Genomic DNA, 22,738 nt, shown 5'->3' on the forward strand with positions numbered 1-22,738 from the left:
CTGATAATTCATTCACTTTTCCCACTAGCAGAAAAGAAACGCCCTCCTTGCTTCCGGTGCGAAAGCCTGTGGCGGAGATGTAGGGATCGGTAAACACCCCCCACTGTGCTCAAATAGTCCGAACCACGGCTATTACTGAAACTCAGCGAATCATGTCCTTTCTCGCAGCGACTGGCAGAGAAATTGTTGAATTCTGTAACATTAGGCTAGGAAGAAGAGGTGGTTTGGGATACCGACTCTCACGATTGGATTTGGCTATCACTTTTCTTTGCGATTGATTTTTTTTGTACTTTTTGGTCTTCAGCCATAAAACCGAGAGACAAAATTAAAAAAACGTAGCCTGAGACCTTTGGAGTTTATTCTCACCCCCCGTTGCTGCCCCGCACCCGGAAGCGCTTTAAACTAAACCAAATGAAACTTCCAGCTGGCGGGAATTGTCGCCCACGGGAGTCGGGGTACAACGCGCCGAAAAGTTAACATTTTCTCCAAGGGGATTTGCGAAGAAGAAGCGAGCGAGGTGAGGAAGAGTGGGCTCGGGGGTGGGGCTCATGAAGCTCTCCTGCCAGGAGCCAGTTGAAACCACGCATACAGACACATACACTCACTCACTCAGAGAGAGAGGAGGTCCGATGCTGGCCGGCGCCTCTGATTTCCGCTCGCTTTAATTCGCACCATCCTGCGAAGACATATCACACGGCTCTCGGCTGCAGCCCCCGACCCCACAAACCTCTTACCCCACCCCCATTTTTCCCTTCCCAGCTTCCCAATGGTTTCTGGCTCTCTCCCTCCCAGCGTGGTTTTGTAAGGAAGTTGAAAGCCTGGATTGGGGGAAGCCAGCGATACCATGACTGGGTCCAGCTCAGTACAAACTTTAGGCCGTTGCAACAGCGTGAGAGTGTGTGTCCCGGCTCGGTTCATCACGCCCCTGACACTGGCGCTGCTCCTGTTCGTGGGCTCGGCTTGCGTCGGCTCCTCCGACCCCTGCCCCAGGCTTTGCGAATGCTCTGAGCCGGCGAAGACGGTGAAGTGCATTAACCAGGAACTGAGCGCCATCCCGAGCGGCATCCCGGCCGGCGTCAGGAAGCTCTTCATCACGGGCAACGGCATCTCTACTCTCAACTCCGGGGCATTCGGCCAGTCTCTGGAACACCTGACCACCCTCTGCCTGAGCGGCAACAAGATCGAAACCATCGAGGCGCTGGCGTTCGCTTCCATGCCCGGTTTGACGCAGCTGGACCTCAGCAACAACCGCATCTCCACGCTACACCCGGAGGCTTTCGGCAGCGGAGGAGGTGCCCACAGCCTGCGGGACCTCAACCTGAGCCGGGCGCTGTTCAACGGTTCGATGGTGGAGCAAGTCTCCGAGCTGCTCCAGAACGGCAGCCTCGCCAACCTGGAGACCCTCAAGCTGTCCGACAACGATCTCTTCTACTTGCCCGCCCGCACTTTCTCCCACTTAACCAGCCTAAGGCAATTGGATCTGAGGAATAATTCATTCGTTGTCTTCAGGGACACTTTCCAAGACTTAAACCTGCAGATGCTCGACCTGCGATTCAATGCGCTCAAGACGGTGGGAAATGGCACGTTAGCCGAACTGAACAGCCAGCCCCAGCTTCGAGTCGACCTCCGGGATAACCCCTTTGTCTGCGACTGTGGCATTAAGGAATTCCTGGGTTGGCTGCAAAGCACCGACAAGGTAGTGAAGAAAGACAGCTTGCTTTGTGCGTCGCCGGAAAGTATGGAAAATAAACCCATCCTCCAGGCTGGATACTCCGACTTGGAGTGTTCCTACCAAGGTGACATGGAGAGCGTTTTGCAAACTTCTTACGTATTTCTTGGGATAGTTCTGGCTCTGATTGGGGTGATCTTCATGTTTGTCCTGTACCTGAACCGAAAAGGCATCAAAAAATGGCTTAACAACGTGAGGGATGCGTGCCGAGACCATATGGAGGGTTATCATTACAGATACGAGATTAACTCAGACCCCAGATTGACAAACCTTAGCTCTAATTCGGATGTGTAATGTACATTGATGGGGATATTTGACTTATTTAAGACTAAAGACATTCTGGGTGGATTTTTAATGATTAATTATTTGTAATCGCTATGCATGGTGACATAAGAAATGGTTTAAAAGTTGCTGTCACTCCATGGGATCCCGACAGTGACAAAAGGTTTGACATTCACAGTGGGAAGTGTCCCATGTGCTGTGTGTGTGTGTGTGTGTGTGTGCGTGTGTGTGTCTGACCGACCTTTTTTCCCTCTTTTATGACCTGCTGTGTAACGGTGCCAAAAAGGGAGCGCTATTGGAAGGCAGAAAAGGTCTCCAAACATAATAGGCTACTACTTGAAACTTCGAGGATTAATTGCTACAGTAACCATTTCACGGAATAATGAGGCAGGACAACCGATAAAATCAATGAAAACGGTGTTGTAGCAAACAGGTTTGGAGCATTGTCTTCCCAAATTCGGAAGTTTTATCATCGGTTTTCCCCAGCAAAACAACCGCTTTATTGTAAATTCCAACCGCTTAAAACATGCTAGTCACAGAGGAAAAAGGCTCCTACTATTATCGCCCTACTTTAAGTATAACCATAAGTCTTTAAAGTTTACCTGTCTCCCACGAACTTTACAAAACAAAGTGATAAAGTAAGCCTTCCTTTTATTTTTGTTGTGCTCTCGCGTGCCATTTGGGTAAGGGGGATTATTGCAATAAAATCTGGCCGTCAGTCTGTCTGCTCCTGTGAAACGGCGCTGTTTGAAAACATCTGGATGCACAAAGATCAAGGAGTCTCCCCACCCCCATCGCCCAACTGTTATTAAAATGTAGCGCTATCCCCACATGGAGAGTGGTTTAATTGATGCTGCCCGCAGGCCTCTCTCCGAGTGCCACGTTATCTGAGAACTGTGAAATCTCGCTTGACAACTGTCTATTTCACAAGCGTACGTGCGAGTGAAAACAGCAAAACCAGTTAAATGCTGAGCCTCGCAAATTCTTGTGAATTTTTATTGAAAGGTGCACCTTTGCAACTCAATTAGTTGTTTTGTAATATTTTCGAGGCTGCACGGACAATCAAACCAACTAACCCCCTCGATTAAAATGAAGGAAACACGCAACTGCCACAAAAATAAAGGTTAACATGTTTGGCAAAACCAACTTGTAGTAATTAGCAGTGAAGATTTTTATACGTAGTACGCACGCACACGGAGACACTCCGGAAAAGATTTGTGCAGAGCGGAGATGTAAATAACAAATATTTGCACGGACAAGCTTGCATTACTGTATTTATCAAAGTAGCAAATTAGACCCACAATCCGATAGTAAACTACTAGAATTTGAATGCTGAGCACCACTTGGTATAGTGCATGATTGTTCCGGGGAAGGACTGCACTGGGGTAATACTAGAAAAAAAACATTTGCTAGCCAGTGAATGAACCCAACTCATTCCATTTGGTCGGCTCCTCAGCATGATGGCATCTTGCAACATCGTCACAGCACGGAACGTTAAAACCTAGGCAAATGGCTGTTTTCATATATGTGATTTTCATCTGAGCATTAATGGGTGTTGGAAATATTTCACTTCTTTTGCTCTTTGGTGCATGCCATAGATGTGAAGCATTCTTCACCTTAGAACGTTTTGGTGCATGTGCTGTGGAGAAGTTTAAAATATTCTCCTTTCTCTGATTTAATCTTAATTAAGAAAAGATTAACATTTTACACAACATACAGGGGAAGGTTTGATGCAATGATTTAATAAAGCCAGATGGGAATGTGAAATAGTGCCAAGCTAATGTCCATAAACTTAAGACTTGTAATTACTTATCAATCTAACTCACTTGAAAATATTGTCATTGATGTGGCAGATTGCTGGATGATGTACTGCTTGTCTTGGAAAGAATAGGCTTTGCCCCCTGCTTCAATCTAGCAGTTCCCTCTTCTGTCACAAACAGCAGGGTGTTGTTCAAACCCTCTAGTGTAATGACACACCAGGTTGTAGAAATTCTATCAACTAATATTTCAGAGCAGGTAGTAACTAAATCTAGTCTTGAATTTGTAATCTGGGTGAAAAAATGTATAGGACAGATTGTACAAGTTGTGAAGAGAACAGTCACTAATAAGAACCTCTTAATGATATGGCTGAAGTCTTTATAAGCTCCGAGCTTTCACTAAAATTTGCAACATAACATGACATAAGGTCACAACTATTAGAAATTAGCTAGTGCATTTTGTTATGTGGATCTACCTATTTGCTCTATTCAAAATCCACTTGAAAAATGCATTGTCCGCTGGTATTAGTCATTTGAGTGGGAAATATGATATATTGCAGTTCAGTTGATGACTTTTATCCATACCTATTATTTGAAATGTATATATATTATTTATATAAGATGATGTTAGTTATAAAATAGCAATCGGACATGAATTTGTAGACCATATTTGGAACATATTTCTTGATCATATGTACGGTACCTGTAAAAAGAAGGCAGCCTAGTCCCATAATGAGCTGCTCTTCTTAAGCAGATTCTGTTTTTCATTGTTGCCAAGTGCTAATAATTGCTTCTGTTGTCAGTTTTGAAAATTTTGTTCAATTGTATTCTGAATTGTCTTCTGCAAGAAAAGATAAGCAGGTATGATATTTCATTGATCAAAAAAAAAGCACAGACAGAAATCTAGGTTAAGGCCATCTGGAGTGCATTTTATTCTGATCTATATATAGGTTTGCGCAGTGAAGAGATGGCAAGAAATGTGCTGAATACAGCTTTCTACCATGTCACATCCTTGACTAGTACCATCGGTCTTATGGTTACTGGCAAGATAAACAAGGCCATGGTGGGGATGGTTGGGAATGGGGGTGGGGGAGTGCACTTTGCATCTGGTTCATTAATACTACTTATATAGTCATCAAGAGATCATTGCATGCAACAAAAAAACAGTGTAATAAAGAACAGAAGTTGGAATAATAAGTATGTCACATAGCTAGAGCCCTGAAGAACGTGAGCATATTCAAGCTGTATGTTGTCTGCTTACAATCGCTTTGTTAAATTTTATTAAGAAAATAAATAATATTGTAGTGTGTTTCTGGTCTTAATTTACTATGGATTTGATTCGTAGCTTTGATTACTTTGTGTATGTATATGTGTGTGCATACGTTATATGTGTAATGCCTGTGTGAGATTCAGAGTTGTTGCCAGGTGTAGATGACATCTTGATACCTTTACCTTCTGAGAACGCCAACTGCATTTTTCCCAACAGTGAACGTACTCGTGAGAAGCTATTGATATTCAGTGATGAAAAAAAGCATGGCAGTGAGCAAGAGGTAAAATTTGTTCTAATTTAAAGAAAAATCATTCATCATTGAAATAATAATGTCCAGTGATCCAGAGTCACTCAAGGGAGATGCTGAGTTACAGCTGTAGTGTTTGTACGTACACAGCAAACCCTGCAGTATTCACTGAATCTGTCACAGGCAGATGTAACATTGTGATGGTAAAGTTACCTAAACCAAAGTTACCCGCCTGCCACAATCAAGACCAAAAGCACACCGACTGTTAAATAATCACACAATGCATTTATATAAAATGTTTAAAAGCACTGCTAATAAATGAGCAGAAGAAGCAAGTTTGAAAAAGGCTTTTTTATAAATAGAAGCAATGCAAGTGTTTAACCACCAGAACGGGTATAGCTGAATGATTTGCTTCCACCTATGGAGATGTGTAGAGAAACACTCATCAATGGTGAGCACATGTAGGAAGGCTGCAATGAAGACCATGATCTGGCTAGTGATTTTTCACAGCTAATTCCTACTCTGTGTGTACCTTATTTACAGCCATAGTAATTGTTTTGTACCTATGCTGCAAAACTCATCAGCTCCTAAACTCTCTGGTCATCTCAGTCTGCTAAAAGTTGCATACATATTGTGGATTAGGCCATGGGCAAACTATTGAAAATTATATGAATTTTGAATTTCTTGGAGACACAACCCAATGTAGATATGTGGTAACACAAATGACAGAGTAACAGGATTTACCAGAACAAAATATGAATATTAGAGGGAACTCAGCAAGTCAGGCAGCGTCTATTGAAAGGAATAAAGAGTCGATGTTTTGGGTCAAGCCCCTTCATCAGGAGTGATGAAGGGTCTGGGCCAGAATTGCCAACTCTTTGCCCTTGTCCATAGATAATGCTTGACCTGCTGAGTTCTTCCAGCATTTTGTGTGCATTACTCTGGATTTCCAGCATCCACAGAATCGGTTGTGTTTATCACCATTAGAATTTAAATACAGATATGGACAGCATCACGGAAGCTGATCTTGAGAAAGAGTCTTAGTGGCACTAGGAAAGGTAGACGGTGCACATGCTGTAAAAATATTGATGATAGAGCTTTATGCATAACTGAGAATCAAATAGGATGCTGAGGTTTCACTTCACACTGCTCTGCCTTGCTGAGTGTGGGGGAGGGACAGGCAGGCAGATGAAAGGCTGCCAATGGGAGTCATCTGTAACTCGACTAGGTGTCCACTCCTATGAAGTCATCGAATTGAAAGATAGGTGGATTTTGCCACCATACTTTTAGTAAAACATGTAGAGTGGCTGCAAATGGCATAAGCAAGGAGCGGAGTTTAAAAAAAAACAGCAGAACAAGTATATATTAGGTATATTTGGACAACTGGGTTAGAATAAGTATTAATTAAGTATAATATTATTCTCAGTGTACCAAAGAAGTTCATTATCAATTGATTTTGCAGGTGTAAGTATGTAACATTATTATAGGCTAAAGTTTTACATTAAAATAATGTTTTTATTGCTGTTTCCCTTCAAATTATCCCGCTCAAAAGTTCAAATGCACCAGAAGTATAAATATGAGCAAGCTTGGCTTTCTGATCTCAATAAACAAGTGACTGCAAAGCTCTGCCGTATGGAAAGGCTATTTGGTGAGGTATAGGCAGTCATTCATGTGTCCCGGCAACCGTACCCTACTGAGTTAATCATCACAACAATTAGAAGGAAGAAAGCACAAATAGTGTAAAGTAGGGAGATTTAGCTTCTATGGTTAGAAATCCACTGTTTTCAAACAAGTTTTTAAAAACTTCTTCATTTTGTCTGACAGATATTTTGTCTTTGTCATTTATATATTCTGGTTCCTTTTTGCAATGGGAAAGAATGATCAATGAGAGCATAGTAGAAAGGCTGGTCTTTGAGCACAGATGGAAAATAGTGGCCAAAATACATTTGAAGTTTCCTTGGTTAGGTTAGGTTAGGCTTCAAGTTACTGTTTAAAATGTCTAATTGCAAATGTGAAAACCTATAATAATGCAGTGTTTCTTTTTATTTCTCTTTTCGTGGAGGCATCCTCCTTGATGTATTTATGAATTTAGTCCAGAACAATATTTTAATTGCAGCTGAAAATAAATTTATCACCATAAATAAGATAGTAAGGGAGTTCCAGTTCTGTGAGTAATCCTTTATTAAAATTAAATCAGTTAATTTTAAAAACCTTGTGTTAGTTTTGTTAGCAGTAAATTAAGTACATTTTAACATGAACACTCTAAAGAAAATGACTTGGTGCACCCAAGAAATAAATGCAATTCAGCGAGTCTTTCAGTATCAATGGTATCTCACAATTTTAACTGGGGCATGGGTAGACTTGTGGTGATAACTTAATTTGGATGGGCTACATCCTGACTTAGCATAATAGATAACTGAAAACAAAGACATAAATTGTTTGGGGCATAACTCTTCCATGTTCTAAATTTTCATTCTTTTGTAATAGCTCGTTGACTCAATTCTACACATGATGTCAATGTTAAGAACATAGACAAAGTGAAACTTGTCTCTCACATATTTATATTAATCGCCCAGAGACTATACTAACGCAACACTTAATAATCATCTTTATGTGTAACATTGAGCCATACATAGTTGGTTGAGCAACTACATTTTCTTCGGTCATTAAATTTTGAATGTGTTTACACCATAGTGGAATTAACATTTTTGTTATTTTGTTAACCTTCTTTTACTTCATAGAAGAAATAGATACATGTAGTTTAAAATAATTTTAAATTAAATGTAACTGCTAACTGGAGGGTTTTCAAAAGCTCACTAACCCCTTGTTAAATTTGCTCAGGATGAACTTTAGTTCTGACATAGTGTTATAATAGAGTAGCTTTCCAACGTGTATAGTCAAGTCTACATTACTTACGTGTGCATTTTCTGTCTGACCTTCTAGGTGGAACTTGCACTAGTTCTAACCCATTGAGTCTTGCCCAATCTAAAGGCAAAAATTACCCATCAGATGTCTTCAAAGAGATTGTTGAAGGAATTCCACACTGTTAATATCCACTGAAAATTAAATGATCTTGACTGGCAGTTTGTTGTCCATGGCTTGAAGTCCCCAGCCTCCCTCTCTACATTGTACATTATATTTCTACTCTGCATTTGCTTTTAGTTATATCACAACTAATCAAGCCGTTATGTTTAAAGTGAATTTTAAAAATTACACTTCAGAAACTTACTTGCGTCTGTTAGAGGTGTGCTTCATTCTTAAAGATGTAAATAGCTGTACAAATTTAAATGCAATCTAATGCAGGGTTACTTCAACAGAAGTTACATAAACATAATGTTGGAAATAAAAATGATCTTTCTCTCTCAGATGTTTTGTGCTCTGTCGTCAATTCCTGTGCATTTCTCTGACGAAACAGAAGAGATTCCAATATACACTCAGTGGCCACTTTGTTAGATACAATGCTAATAAAGTGGCCATCAGATGCTTGTTGGTGGTCTTATGCGTTGTAGCCCATCCACTTTAAAGTTTGATGTGTTGTGCATTCAGAGATGCTCTTCTGTACACCATTGTTGTAAAGCGTGGTTATCTGAGTTACTGTCACCTTCCTGTCAACTGGAACCAGTCTGTCTCATCTCCTCTAACCTTTCTCATTAAGAAGGCATATTCAGCCACAGGACCGCCATTCTCTGGATTTTTTGTGTGTGTGCTTTTTGCACAATTCCCGCTAAACTTGAGAGACTCTTTTGTGTGAAAATCCCAGGAGATCAGCAGTTTTTGAGATACCCAAACCACCCTTCTGGCAGCAACAATCACTGCACGGTCAAAGTCACTTAAATCACATTTCTTCCCCATTCTGATGTTCGTTTTGAACAACAACTGAACCCCTTGATTGTGTTTACATGCCTTTATGAATTGATTTGCTGCCACGACTGGCTGATAGCAATTTGCATTAACAATGTCTACCTAATAAAAAGGCCACTGAATGTACATTCAGAAAGACGCAATTTCATCATTTTTATTTGCTTGCGGGTTCTGTTTTATTACTCATAAAATCATGTTTCCATCACTGGACTGTGTATTAAAATAGGTATAGTGAAAATGTTTGGTTGTTACTGTGGTATTTGTGTGATCTTACCAAATCCAGTTGGTACCGAAGAAAGCATATCCTGAAAATGAACATTGTATTGGTGGAGAGACAATGAAGAAAACAAACAACTTTACAAACTGCAGTGTGTACTTATAGTAGAAATTATGTTTAAAACTAAACAATCGAAACAAATCAGAAAATTCCATGCATTAAGTTATGAATTCATTATTAACTGAATATTGTATTCAGTTTAACAAGTCCATTGTTTTGATGGTATCACACTCCATTGACCATTATTAAGATATTACTATAATTAGTGTTTCATATAAATACAAATAAATATAAAAATGAACATGGGAGAAAAGTATAATGAATGGCTTAATCAATGTTGCCCGTTTTATATTATCTCAGAGGTCAAAATGCCCCCCAATGAAACAGTAATAGACTTGCTCATTATTTCACTGGAGATCTTAACCAATTTAAAACAAATGTGGTAATGCTCTAAAGTAGCTGAGAGAGGAATTTGATGTTATTGCATTAGGCATATGAGATAACAACAGCCGCTGTGATTTTAAGGCTGATGATTCATATTTGTACTGCGATGTGTCTATAATGAAGTACAAATTTATGCTGCTATATACCATTTTCCCACATGCTTTCAATTACTTGTCAGTGTTATTTCCTGCTATCAGCTTCTTGCATAAAAATAGTATATCTATACTTCTATCAAGTGAAACAGGTATACACTTTCCTGAGGATAAGCTGTCGAACTTATTATTTTCCCAGCTATCAGTGAAATTGGATGTTAAGCTGTGCATTTTCTGATATTCCCTCTGTGGTGAAATGCAACTTTGTTCTCTCGTCCAGTTTTCTTTCTTTCTAACATGAAGCTGCTTATTGATCCTTGGACTTTATTTATTCTAGGGATATGGGCTTTGCAGTTGGCGCAGTACTTAATTGCCCATTGCTCATTAATTGCCCTTGAGGTGGTGAGCTGTCTTCTTGATCCTCTGCTGAATATGAGATGTGAGTATCCCACAATGCCTGCACACACGCCATACAACAGTACAGCACAGAAGGTGATGGGCCTGTGTACTTTTAAACAGGCCAAAATTTTTCAGCTACACAAAAAAAAATTGTTAGCTATGTTTATTCCAATACCTGTAATTTATTTCTTCAAATCAGAGGAATCAGAAGTGAACAGATGAAAATATAGAATCAGAGTATATTGATTTTCTGATGACATGCAAACACTAGAATGTGAATGTTCCTTTGCTGAATTAATCACTGGGCACTATTATTTTTTTCTTCATATCTCATTTTAAATTGCCTGGAGGACATATTATTCTCCAACTTGTATTATTTCTTTCCGCTTTCAACCCCACCCCATCTGTTCTGATCATCCTACCAACACTTAAAGGTTAAGTTATAACCAAGGAGTGCACTGGGAAAAAAGGGTTAGGGAAAGGGTCAAAATCTCTCCAGTTCAATTGATGCAAATAGTTTTAATTCAACCTGAAGATATGGATGGTGCTGGCAAGACTGATATTAATTGCTCAGCCTAATATGTCCTGAATCTGATGGGGGTTAAGCATGCAAGTAGAGTCAACCATGCTGGTCCGGGACTCCAGTGACATGGTAACATACGATTTGACCTTTCCTAAATAGACATTAGTGAGCCAATGCTCACTTAAACAAAGCATTGCATTTAATTTACTACATAGATATGTTTATAAACCTTACATATGTATCACAACTTTCTTTTAATGTTTCCCTTCTGTTTTGGAATATCTTCCAATTAGTTAAAATACTTACAGCACGGTGCTGTGCAGTGCATTGAACAAATGATTTGTCAGGAATGCAGCTGCATGACTTTTGAAAAAGCTGTAAAATAAATTTCACTATTTTCATAGCTGATTTCTGCAATATTTTCAAGGTATATCTTTTACACACATTATGAAAACACACTAGAAAGAGACATTTGCTTTGATGTTTGTTTTGAGCCCTGAATAGAAGGCAGCGGACAACATTTCCTATCGGGTGACATCAGCAAGAACCAGAACGAATGCTGAGACTCATTTAAATACATGCAAGGAGCTGCTTGCTTATAAGTAGTGCATTGTTTAGGAGGTAGTATATACCTGCTGCTTCTCAAAGCTTGCCTCTACCTTTTAAATGGGAGCTGTCATGTTTAACAGCACAATCTGAAAAGCATGTGGAGCCACAGGAATAATGTCAGTGGCCAAATGGATACTGTTTCGTGACAATGTGCTGTGGAGTTACTGAAAGAAAATGATTGGGCGAGGAAAGTAGTGTTGCTTCCCTAATGTAGAACAGGTGGCAAAAGAAACAGAGAGTGAGGTGACTCAGCAGATCTGCGACAGTGACATCACCCCCAGAACCAATTTGTACCAGAGCCATCAAGGCATCACTCTGAATCCAGCAATCCAGTTCATTGAAGACAGCAACCCAGTTCATCATTGTGCGTAATGGTGCAAATGGCTCTCAAAATGGAGCCATGAGCCTTTAAATTAAGAAATAAAATCTGTTGCACATTATCCAAAGTGATATTTTTTTTAAATGCCAGAAATGCTCAGTAGGTCAGACAGCATCAGTGGGGGGAAAGCCACAGTGAATATCTTGGGTGAATGACTTCATCAGAACTGACGAACAAAGAATAAAGGAGCATTCTAAGTAGCAGAGAGAGGAAGAATAGAGAGAACAGAGGGACTGCTCATTAAAGGGTGAAAACTAAAGTTGTCATTCCCTCTTCTTGACACCCTTCCTATCTCTGCAACATAAACCAACTCCCCCTCCACCTTTCTCTCACTGTTCCCAGTCTGTGGAAGTTTCCATGACTTAAAATGTCAGTTCACTTTTCATAGAAGCATAGAAAGCCTACAGCACAATACAGGCCCTTTGGCCCAGAATGCTGTGCCGAACACATACTTACTTTAGAAATTATCTAGGTTATCCATAGCCCTCTGTTTTTCTAAGCTCCATGTATCTATCCAAGAGTCTCTTAAAAGACCCTATCATATCTGCCTCCACCACCGTTGCCGGCAGCCCATTCCACACACTCACCACTCTCTGCGTAAAAAAACCTGAGAAAAAGCCTCTGATGATCCACACGATCAATGCTTCTCATCATCTCATACACCTGTATCAGGTCACCTCTCATGCTCCATCACTCCAAGGAGAAAAGGCCAAGATCATTTACCCTATTCTCGCAAGGCATGCTTCCCAATCCAGGCAACATCCTTGTAAATCTCTGCACCCTTTCTATAGTTTCCACATCATTCCTATAGTGAGGCAACCAGAACTGAGCACAGTACTCCAAGTGGGGTCTGACCACGGTCCTAATAGCTGTAATATTACCTCTCAGCTCTTGAACTCAATCCCATGGTTGATGAAGGCCAATACACCGTATGCCATCCTAACCACACAGTCAACCTGTGCAGCATCTTTGAGTGTCCTATGGACTGAGACCCCAAGATCCCTCTGATCCTCCACACTGCCAAGAGTCTTACCATTAATACTATATTCTGCCATCATATTTGACCTACCAAAATGAACCACCTCACACTTATCTGGGTTGAACTCCATCTGCCACTTATCAGCCCAGTTTTGCATTCTATTGATGTCCCACTGTAACCTCTGACAGCCCTCCACACCATTCACAACACACCCAACATTTGTGTCATCAGCAAATTTACTAACCCATCCCTCCAGATTCTCATCCAGGTCATTTATAAAAATCACAAAGAAGGGTCCCAGAACAGATCCCTGAGGCACACCACTGGTCACCGACCTCCATGCAGAATATGACCTGTCTACAACCACTCTTTGCCTTCTGTGGGCAAGCCAATTCTGGATCCACAAAGCAATGTCCCCTTAGATCCCATGCCTCCTTACTTTCTCAATAAACCTTACATGGGATACCTTATCAAATGCTTTGCTGAAATCCATATACATTACAACTACTGCTCTATCTACATCAATGTGTTTAGTCACATCCTCAAAAAATTCAATCATGCTTGTAAGACACTACCTGCCTTTGAAAAAGCCATGCTGACTATTCCTAATCGAATTATGCCTCTCCAAATGTTCATAAATCCTGCACCTCAGGATCTTCTCCATCAACATACCACCCACTGAAGTAAGACTCACCGGTCTATAATTTCCTGCGCTATCTCTACTCCCTTGCTTGAACAATGGAACAACATCCACAACCCTCCAATTCTCCGGAATCTCTGCTGTCCCCATTGATGATGCAAAGATCATTGCCAGAGGCTCAGCAATCTCCTCCCTCGCCTCCCACAGTAGCCTCGTACAGTCCCAGTGAATTATCCAACTTGATGCTTTCCAAAACCTCCAGCACATCCTCTTTCTTAATGTCTATATGCTCAAGCTTTTCAATCTGCTGTAAGACATCCCTACAATCTCCAAGATCCTTTTCCGTAGTGAATGCTGAAGTAAAGTATTCATTAAGTATCCCCGCTACCTCCTCCAGTTTCATACACACTTTTCCACTGTCACACTTAATTGGTCCTTTTCTCTCACATCTTATCTTGCTTTTCACATACTTGTTGAATGCTTTGGAGTTTTCCTGAATCCTGCTCAGCAAGGCCTTCTCACGACCCCTTCTGGTTCTCCCAATTTCATTCTTAAGCTCCTTCGTGCCAGCCTTATAATTTTCTAGATTTCTATCATTACCTGGTTTTTTGAACCTTTCATAAGCTTTTCTTTTCTTCTTGACTAGATTTTCAGCAGCCTTTGTACACCACGGCTCCTGTACCCTACCATCCTTTACCTGTCTCATTGGAACATACCTATGCAGAACACCATGTAAATATCCCCTGAACATTTGCTACATTTCTGCCACACATTTCCCTGAGAACATCTGCTCCCAATTTATGCTTTTCCAAGTTCCTGCCTGATAGCTTCATATTTCCCCTTACTCCAATTAAACATTTTCCTGACTTGTCTGCTCCTATCCCTCTCTAACGCTATGGTAAAGGAGATGGAATTGTGATCACTATCTCTAAAATGCTCTCCCACTGAGAGACCTGAGACCTGAACAGGTTCATTTCCCAATACCAGATCAAGTACAGCCCTCCTCATGTAGGCTTATCTACATATTGCGTAAGGAAACATTCCTGAACACACCTAACCAACCCCACCCCATCTAAACCCCTCACTCTAGGGAGATACCAAGCAATATCGGGGAAATTAAAATCTCCCACCACAACAATCCTGTTGTTATTGCACCTTTCCAGAATCTGTCTCCCTATCTGCTCCTTGATATCCCTGTTGCTATTGGGTGGTCTATAAAAAAAACTCGCAGTAGAGTTATTGACCCCTTCCTGTTTCTAGCTTCCGCCCACAGAGACTCTGTAGACAACCCCTCCATGACTTCCTCCTATTCTGCAGCCGTGACACTATCTCTGATCAGCAGTGCCATGCCCCCACCTCTTTTGCCTCCCTCCCTGTCCTTTCTGAAACATCAAAAGCCTGGCACTCTAAGCAACCATTCTTGCCCCTAAGCCATCAAAGTCTCAGTAATGGCTACAACATCATAGCCTCATGCTCTAAGCTCATCCACTTTGTTCATGATACTCCTTGCATTAGAATAGATTCATCTCAAATTATCACTCTGAGTGTATCCCTTCTCTATCACTCGCCTATCCTCCCTCTCACACTGCCTACAAGCTTCCTTTATTTGTGAGCCAACCGTCCCTTCTTCTGTCTCTTCAGTTCGGTTCCCACCCCCAGCAATTCTAGTTAAAGCTCTCCCCTATAGCCTTAGCAAACGTTCCTGCCAGGATATTGGTCCCCCTCGGATTTAAGTGCAACCCATCCTTATTGTACAGGTCACGCCCCTTTGATACTGCCTAACCTGCTGAGTGTTGTTTTTTGCAATTTTTGTTCCTGTTTCAGATTTCCAGCATCTGCAGTTGTTTGCTCTGATAATCTGTGCCATTATGACCACTTCCGCTGAAGAGAACAGGGAAGCTGGCCTACCTCATGACAACACCAGGAGGGCCATTCGCTTCAAATTCAACATTAACATGCTGTCGGTCACAATTAATCTCGATGTTCAAGAAGCAAAATTCAGAAAATTTAATAAAAAGAAAATACAATTGTTCTTTTCATGGTTCCAGCATATTTAAAAATATAAAAACTAATTAGATGCATGTGGAAAGATAGTTAATACTATATTGAACAAATCCTAATATTAGCCAGGTGTTGCAAAAAACGTGTCACGAATAATGAAGAGAAATTTTTTATCATGTAAGCTTTAAGTGATATTGCTGCAGGCAGAATACTACAGTTTTTAGTGTAATGGCAATCTTTACTGATTTCTTTCCATCACCCATCTCCACTGTCTCCTCCACTTGTCACCTCCTAGCTCTGTCACTTTTCCACTTGTCCCTCTTTTATCTGCTTAGAACGCCCTCCTCACCCAGATCTGGCAATCAATTGCCAGCTCTTTCTCCATCCCTTCCCCCAAACCTCTTTATGTGCATATCCATAAATCTCTGCCTGGATGGTGGTGAAGGAGGAAGTGTAGATCCACCTCCTACAGTTGCCTGGGAAGGGGGACAAATGGGTGGGGAGGGATGAAGAAACCCATGAGTAATGGAAAAAGTGGCCCCTGTAGAATGCAGGACACAGTGGAGAGAGGAAGACATGACTGGTGATGTTCTTGTTTTGCAGTTGTGGAAATAAGAAAGAATGAAAGGTGAAAGGTGAGGGTCAAGGGAACAGCATCTCTGCTCTGCTTGAGGGAGGAGCAGAAGTATGCAAAATGGAGGAGTTTCAGCTGAGGGCTCCAACAACCACAGGTATGAGAGAGCCACACTTGAAAGAGGAGAGCATTTTAGATGTCCTGCAATGTAATGCCTCATCTCCAGGGAAGTGTGTTCCAGATCACAACCATCTTAAGCCCGTACCCTCTGCTCTTAGATACCTCTACCACAGGTAAGAGTTTTTATACCAGCCCACACTAATTATGCCTTTCATAATCTTGTATACTTACACTGAATTCCTCCATCAGCTTCCTCTGCTCCAAAGAAATCAAGCACAGCCTATCCAGCCATTCCTCATAACTGAACCACTCCATCCTAGACAACATTCTGGGAATCACTTTATGCATATGAACAGGATGGTATGTGTTTGATTGAAGGCACCAGCTTTCTCTAGAACCTAAGTCCGCAGAGGGGAGAATGGAAAACCCACCAAAAAATTATTAGAATAGTATAAAGCAGACAGCTAACTCACAAAACTTGCTTGTATCAGTGAATACACCTTACTCACCCATACCAAATGTGGCCTGATTGTTTCGGCAGCTCAAGCCGTGGTTTGACCACTATCTAGTTAAACATCCATCCACAACACAATCCATGGACTGCCATTATCAATCTGACACATACTGTAAGGTCACAGGTAAATACAGATTCACATTCAGATTTATTTATCACAAGCACATCGTTACATATAGTGAAATGCGAGGTTTGCGTAAATGAACAACACACTCAAGAGTCTGAAGGGAGCGGCCCGCTAGTGACGCCACACATTCTAGTGGCAGCATAGCGTGCCTACACTGTTCAGCAGAACAATGCATGCAGTAGCGACAACGACTTCTGCAAAAAAATACAAGAAACCACAAGAAACCATTCCCCCAGGCTGTGGAGAACCCTCAACTGGCTGACGATCTGAACAAGGTTTATTGTAGATTCGACTCCTTCATTCTCCCCAGCCAAAACACAGACCTACCTGCAACCCCCATCATCCACCACCCTGACATCTCAGTATCCGCTTTCTCACCCCACATTACAAACACTGCTCCCCCTACCCCCCTTCACTTCAACCCTCTTGTACCTGCACTCAGGATCTGTGAGAGGGAGGTGAGTCAGCTGTTCCGGAGGCAGAAGACCAGGAGAGCACCAGGCCCAGACGGTGTGTCCCCCTCATGCCTGAAGACCTGCGCTGTTCAGCTGGCCCCTATCCACACACGGATCTTCAATAGATCACTGGAACTGTGTGAAGTCCCTCATTGCTTCAAGTGCTCCATTATCATTCCAGTCCCTAAGAAACCCACTATCAAGGGACTAAATGACTACAGGCCTGTTGCCTTGACATCTGTGGTCATGAAGTCCTTTGAGAGACTAGTGTTGGCTCACCTGAAGGACATCACAGGCCCCCTGCTGGACCCCCTGCAGTTTGCTTATCAGGCAAATAGGTCAGTGGATGATGCAGTCAACATGGGACTGCATTACATACTACAACACCTCGACAACCCAGGAACTTCTGCGAGGGTCCTGTTTGTTGACTTCAGCTCGGTGTTCAACACCATCGTCCCAGAAATCCTCCACTCCAAACTCACCCAGCTCACTGTCTCCCCCCGCCATCTGTCAGTGGATCACAAGCTTCCTGACTGACAGGGTGCAGCAAGTGAGGCTGGGGAGCATCATTTCTAGTACCCGGACAATCAGTACCGGTGCTCCCCAGGGATGTGTGCTCTCCCCACTGCTCTTCTCCCTCTACACTAATGACTGCACTTCACAGGATCCATCTGTTAAACTCCTGAAGTTTGCAGACGACACAACTGTCATTGGCCTTATCCGAGACAGTGATGAGTCTGCATACAGATGGGTGGTGGAACAGCTGGCCCTCTGGTGTGGTCAGAACAATCTGGAGCTAAATACGCTCAAGACTGTGGAGATGACAGTGGACTTCAGGAGCATCCCCCCAATACTCCCTCCACTCACTATACTCAACAGTATTGTGTCTGCTGTGGAAACCTTCAGGTTTCTGGGTGTCACAATCTCCCTGGACCTGAAGTGGACACCCAACGCGGACACTCTTATCGAAAAGGCTCAGCAGAGGTTGTATTTCCTATGTCAACTCAGGAAGTACAACCTGCCTCAGGAACTGCTGATTCAATTCTATTCAGGAATAATCCAGTCTGGTCTCTGTTCATCCATCACTGTCTGGTTTGGATCAGCTACCAAACAAGACAAGAATAGACTCCAAAGGACCGTCAGGGCTGCGGAAAGGATTATTGGTGTGAAGCTGCCCTCGATCCAGGACTTATATGCATCTAGAGTCAGGAAGCGAGCAAGCAGCATCATTGTAGACCCATCACACACTGGACTTCACCTGTTCCAACTCCTTCCTTCTGGTAAGCACCTTAGATTACTGTATGCCAGGACAAATAGGTACAAGAACAGTTTCTTTGCGTATGCCATCAGTCTTATGAACACTTGAATTTTAGTCTATTATAAACTAAGTCTACCTGTACATACACAGGTATACCTCATTGTATATAGTTCACGATTATTTGCACTATTGTCTTGTTTGCTTTTTGATTCTGTACAGCGAGAGCTCAGGGAAACCGGCATCAAATTCCCTGTATGTGTCCACATACAGTACTTAGCGATAATAAAGGATTCTGATTCTGAAAAATCTTCGAGGACATGGATGAGGACTCCCACAGCAGCTAAGATAAGTGGTGTCTAATGAATTTGCAGAGGTGGAAAATATTGTTCTGCTGATGAAACATTACATGCAGGAAAGCTCTATATTTTGCACAGAGCACGGCTCAGTTTTGGGAGAGGTTTTGGGAATGACACGTTGAGGTTCAAAACCATGTCTCAACTTTCCTAATAGTTACTGGGCAGACCCCCTTCCCCGTGCCCAATCATTTATATATCCGATCGGACTCATTTGACACAATGAAGTATGAATGTAGAAATGAAAATAAGAGTTTGTGAGAGCTGAAGGTCTCACGTTACATTAAAAGAGGGACTGATGCTGGGGTTTGGTGTGTGGAGAGAATGAATAGGATTCTCTGGCAGATCATAGAACTTACCTGTGACCTTTTGTGTGCGGTTAATGTTTGCACCCCGTAGCTTGCGTTTTGGGGGCTCAATTTAACTGGATAGCAGCCAGAACACAGCTTGCACCTGCCTAAGCATCAGGTAGCAAATGGTTTGGATGAGGAAAGTTGAATCAATGATACACAAAAGTTATTTGGGCTACTTTTATTCTTTGTAAATATTTGATGGTTAAAGAGTCTGAGCATCATCCAGTATGAATTCTTTGGTCACAGTTCCTTAATTTTCACACAAAACATCCTGGTAAGAGTGGGGCCAAAAACATAACTTTGTTTGGCACAGTTGTGACTACAAATGTTGATATCTAATTACCTAGTCCTTGCTAATCTGTGATACTGAATTTATTTTGTTCTTTTGACCTTGGATATAAAAAGGTTCATATCCTTCTGAAACTGGAAATCACATTCTGTAATGGAGACACGAGAGACAAAACAACCAGCTGAAGGAACTGATGCTGCCCAACCCACTGAGTACCTCCAGCAGCGCGTTTGTTGAATCAGATTCTTACAAACATCTACTGCGGATGCAGAGGTGAGCTGTCTCAGGCAAGTCCCTTCACGTTAACAACAGGACCTCTCAATTATTAATGGAGGGAATATACTGGCCATCTCAGCTCATGCAAACCACTCGCTTGGTTCACGAGAGTATGTCGGAGAGAGGTTCAAAAATACAGCGAACATCCAATTTCCAAAGCCCAACCAGTTCCACATTTGGAGCGAAAGAGGATCAGCAAAGCTAACCAATCTAGTCCGACGAGGAGATTCCCTCCTCGTCCCCAAGAAGCTGTTTTAACTACCACTGAAGAAGTAAATCTTTGGATCCCAATACTGCCAGGCACAAGAGACATTGAAGGATTTCATCTTTCTCATTGAGGCACTACATTGGATGCCATCAGTAATTAAAAACTTTGATGCTGAGAAACCATTAACTCAGTATTACAACTTTTGGCTCCAGTATGAACACCACCAAAAATAACTCTGAATTTGATAACCTCCCAATTTTACACGACTAGGTAGGAAATGGACTTCTTCTTACCATGTCCACGGACAGTCTATACATGGCCCAGCCAGAACTGGACACATTTTTGCGCCTTGTTGTTGAATTCGGCAAGATCTGCAACAGTACAGGGTTCCTTTAGCGATGGGCATTGCAGGAGATGTTGCATAGTTTGTGGCTCAGTTCCATATTCACAAGTTGTCGGCTGGTTGTATATCCCCATTTGCTTAGTGACACCTTTGAACGACCTACACCAGTCCTAAGTCTGTTAAGGCACTTCCAGGTTGCCAGGTTGCAATTAGCTCCTGGGGAAAGGCTTTCATCTGGTGGAATTTCCATCATTGGGGGTTGTTTGAGACTGGCGAGCTGGTCTTTCCACAAGGCGATGTGGGCTTCAGATGGAGTTGATTGTAATGGAACAACACTGTTCATGAAGCTCTTCCTTGACTTTAGGCGGCTGGGTGTAGGTGTACGACCATGTAGAGGGTGCCTCTCACCTGATGTTTGACGGAGTCGTTCTTTCTTGCTGGCTACTGTTCTAATATCAGGGGGAGTGATACCTGCCAGGACTTATAGGCTGTTGGTGTTCGTTGGTTTTAAACAACCTGGAAAATGGACTAAAATAGGTTCTACCCAACCTGCAACCCCAGACTGAATTCTCGGCGATGAAAGTTGAGGACATCTGCAGCCAAAAACCACCGTCTGCAATCTTTTGGTTTGATCCACTGGTGGTATTTCTTTTGTAGTTAGGTCAAGCAAGTGTTCTACTGGGAGAGAAAGAGAAAGTCTCAGGGAGCGACTAGTGCACTATGTTACTCAGAGCACCAATCAATAAAATATAATTCATATGATATAAAATAACAAAAAAATGTCCATCCATGTTTGGCATCTAAGTGATTTAATTGGGTTTAACTGGAGTCTTACCTCATACTGAAGCCAGTTTTTGTTAAACAAGGAGTTAGCTTTCTAACTGTTGTTCAATATGTGATACTGGTACAAGGACAGGTAGAACTTTACCATTAGTTAACTCAATTGGTTCAAATCGGTTACATCCAATTCGACTGAGAAAATTGATGCTTCCTGTGAAAATGCCAATATGTTGGTATATGGCTCAGAAGGTTAACTGTTTATTTAGAGAAAGAAATATCTGACATCTGTGAAATCACACCAAGTTGAATTCCCTAGCCATCCTAAAGATGGCATTGGTGGTCTGGTGAATGTACGATTGTTTGGATGGTCCCCTTAGTGATGCTATAACAATGTCCTGTTGCAGCTGGAATGAGCAGGTGAGGTAAAAATAGAAAGCTGTTTTGTCTTTGACAGGTATCCTATAGCTATTTTGACGTGAGATATGAATGCCGCATTCTGGCAAAGTTACAAACATACCAACATACAGCTGAGTGCCAGATAAAGAAGAAATGATGCCAGGGAGGCAGCTCAAGTAAACACATATACCACCTGACTCCTCAAATCTGCTTCATCTCTTAATATGGGTAAAGCAGGCTTGATAGTAACCACAGCTTTGCGTTCCCATTTATCTGTGCTAATCTTTTACCGCCTTGATATCCAAATCTCTCTATCTCCGTCTTAAACATATTCAAAGGCTCTCTTCCTCAAAAGGGAGTAGAATTAGAGTTCTAAAGGCTCACAACCGAGAGAGCAAAGTAATTTAACCTCATCTCTGCTGTAACTGGACAGCCCTTTATTTTGAAACAGCAACCGCTAATTCTAGATTCTTCCGTTAAGAGAAAACATCTTTTAAATATTGACTCTGCCTAAATTCTTTTGGGTCCTGTGTTTCAATCAAGTTTTCTCTCAGTCTTTTAAACTCCATTGGATATAACCTAACCTAAACAAGCTTACAAGCTCACCCACATATTCGAGCTAGTAATTTCCCATGATAAAAAGACAACCTGTTATTTTTACTAATGATGTGAAGTAACTGCATATTTTGCAAATCATGGTCTAAAACACATAGATCCCTTTGCATCCCAGAGCACTCCAATCTTTCACTATTCCAATAAGATGGTTTTTGTTTAACTACCAAATTGGATAATTTCATTTATTAGATCTTTCCCATTCATCTAACATATCTAAGCTAATTTGTAACTTCCTTACATCCTCCTCAAAATTTGCATTGCTTCCTATCTGTGCATGATCAATCAGCAAATTTAGCATCCATTTCTCTGATGCTTTGCTCCAAGTTATTTATATAAGTTATAAAAATGAAGCAAACCTCATGTTACATAAAAAGATTCATTTATACCTGTGCTGTCTCCTGCTAACCAGCGGACTTTTGCCTGTGCCAATCTTTTCTCATGCATCACAAGCTTTATTTTCAATAACATTTGCTGTGTCACCTTATCAAATGCCTTCTGGGAATTTCAGTACATCCACTAATTCCCTTTTTCTTCTTCTCTTCTTCTTCTTCCTCTTCCTCTTCTTCTTCTTCTTCTTCTTCTTCTTCT

The 22,738-nt window shown here is 41.6% G+C and overlaps 1 protein-coding gene across 1 annotated transcript; it reads left to right on the forward strand.

Annotated features, from left to right (window-relative positions):
- The first annotated feature begins 124 nt into the window (after positions 1–124).
- tpbgb (trophoblast glycoprotein b) lies at positions 125–21,073 on the forward strand. Its single transcript, XM_063068901.1, has 4 exons — positions 125–1,796; positions 10,297–10,398; positions 15,313–15,470; positions 21,017–21,073. The coding sequence occupies exons 1-4, from the start codon at positions 845–847 to the stop codon at positions 21,071–21,073; spliced, it is 1,269 nt and encodes a 422-aa protein (XP_062924971.1). The 5' UTR covers positions 125–844.
- The last annotated feature ends 1,665 nt before the right edge of the window (positions 21,074–22,738 follow it).

The sequence above is a fragment of the Mobula hypostoma genome, chromosome 2 (assembly GCF_963921235.1).
Source record: "Mobula hypostoma chromosome 2, sMobHyp1.1, whole genome shotgun sequence".
NCBI lineage: Eukaryota > Metazoa > Chordata > Chondrichthyes > Myliobatiformes > Myliobatidae > Mobula > Mobula hypostoma.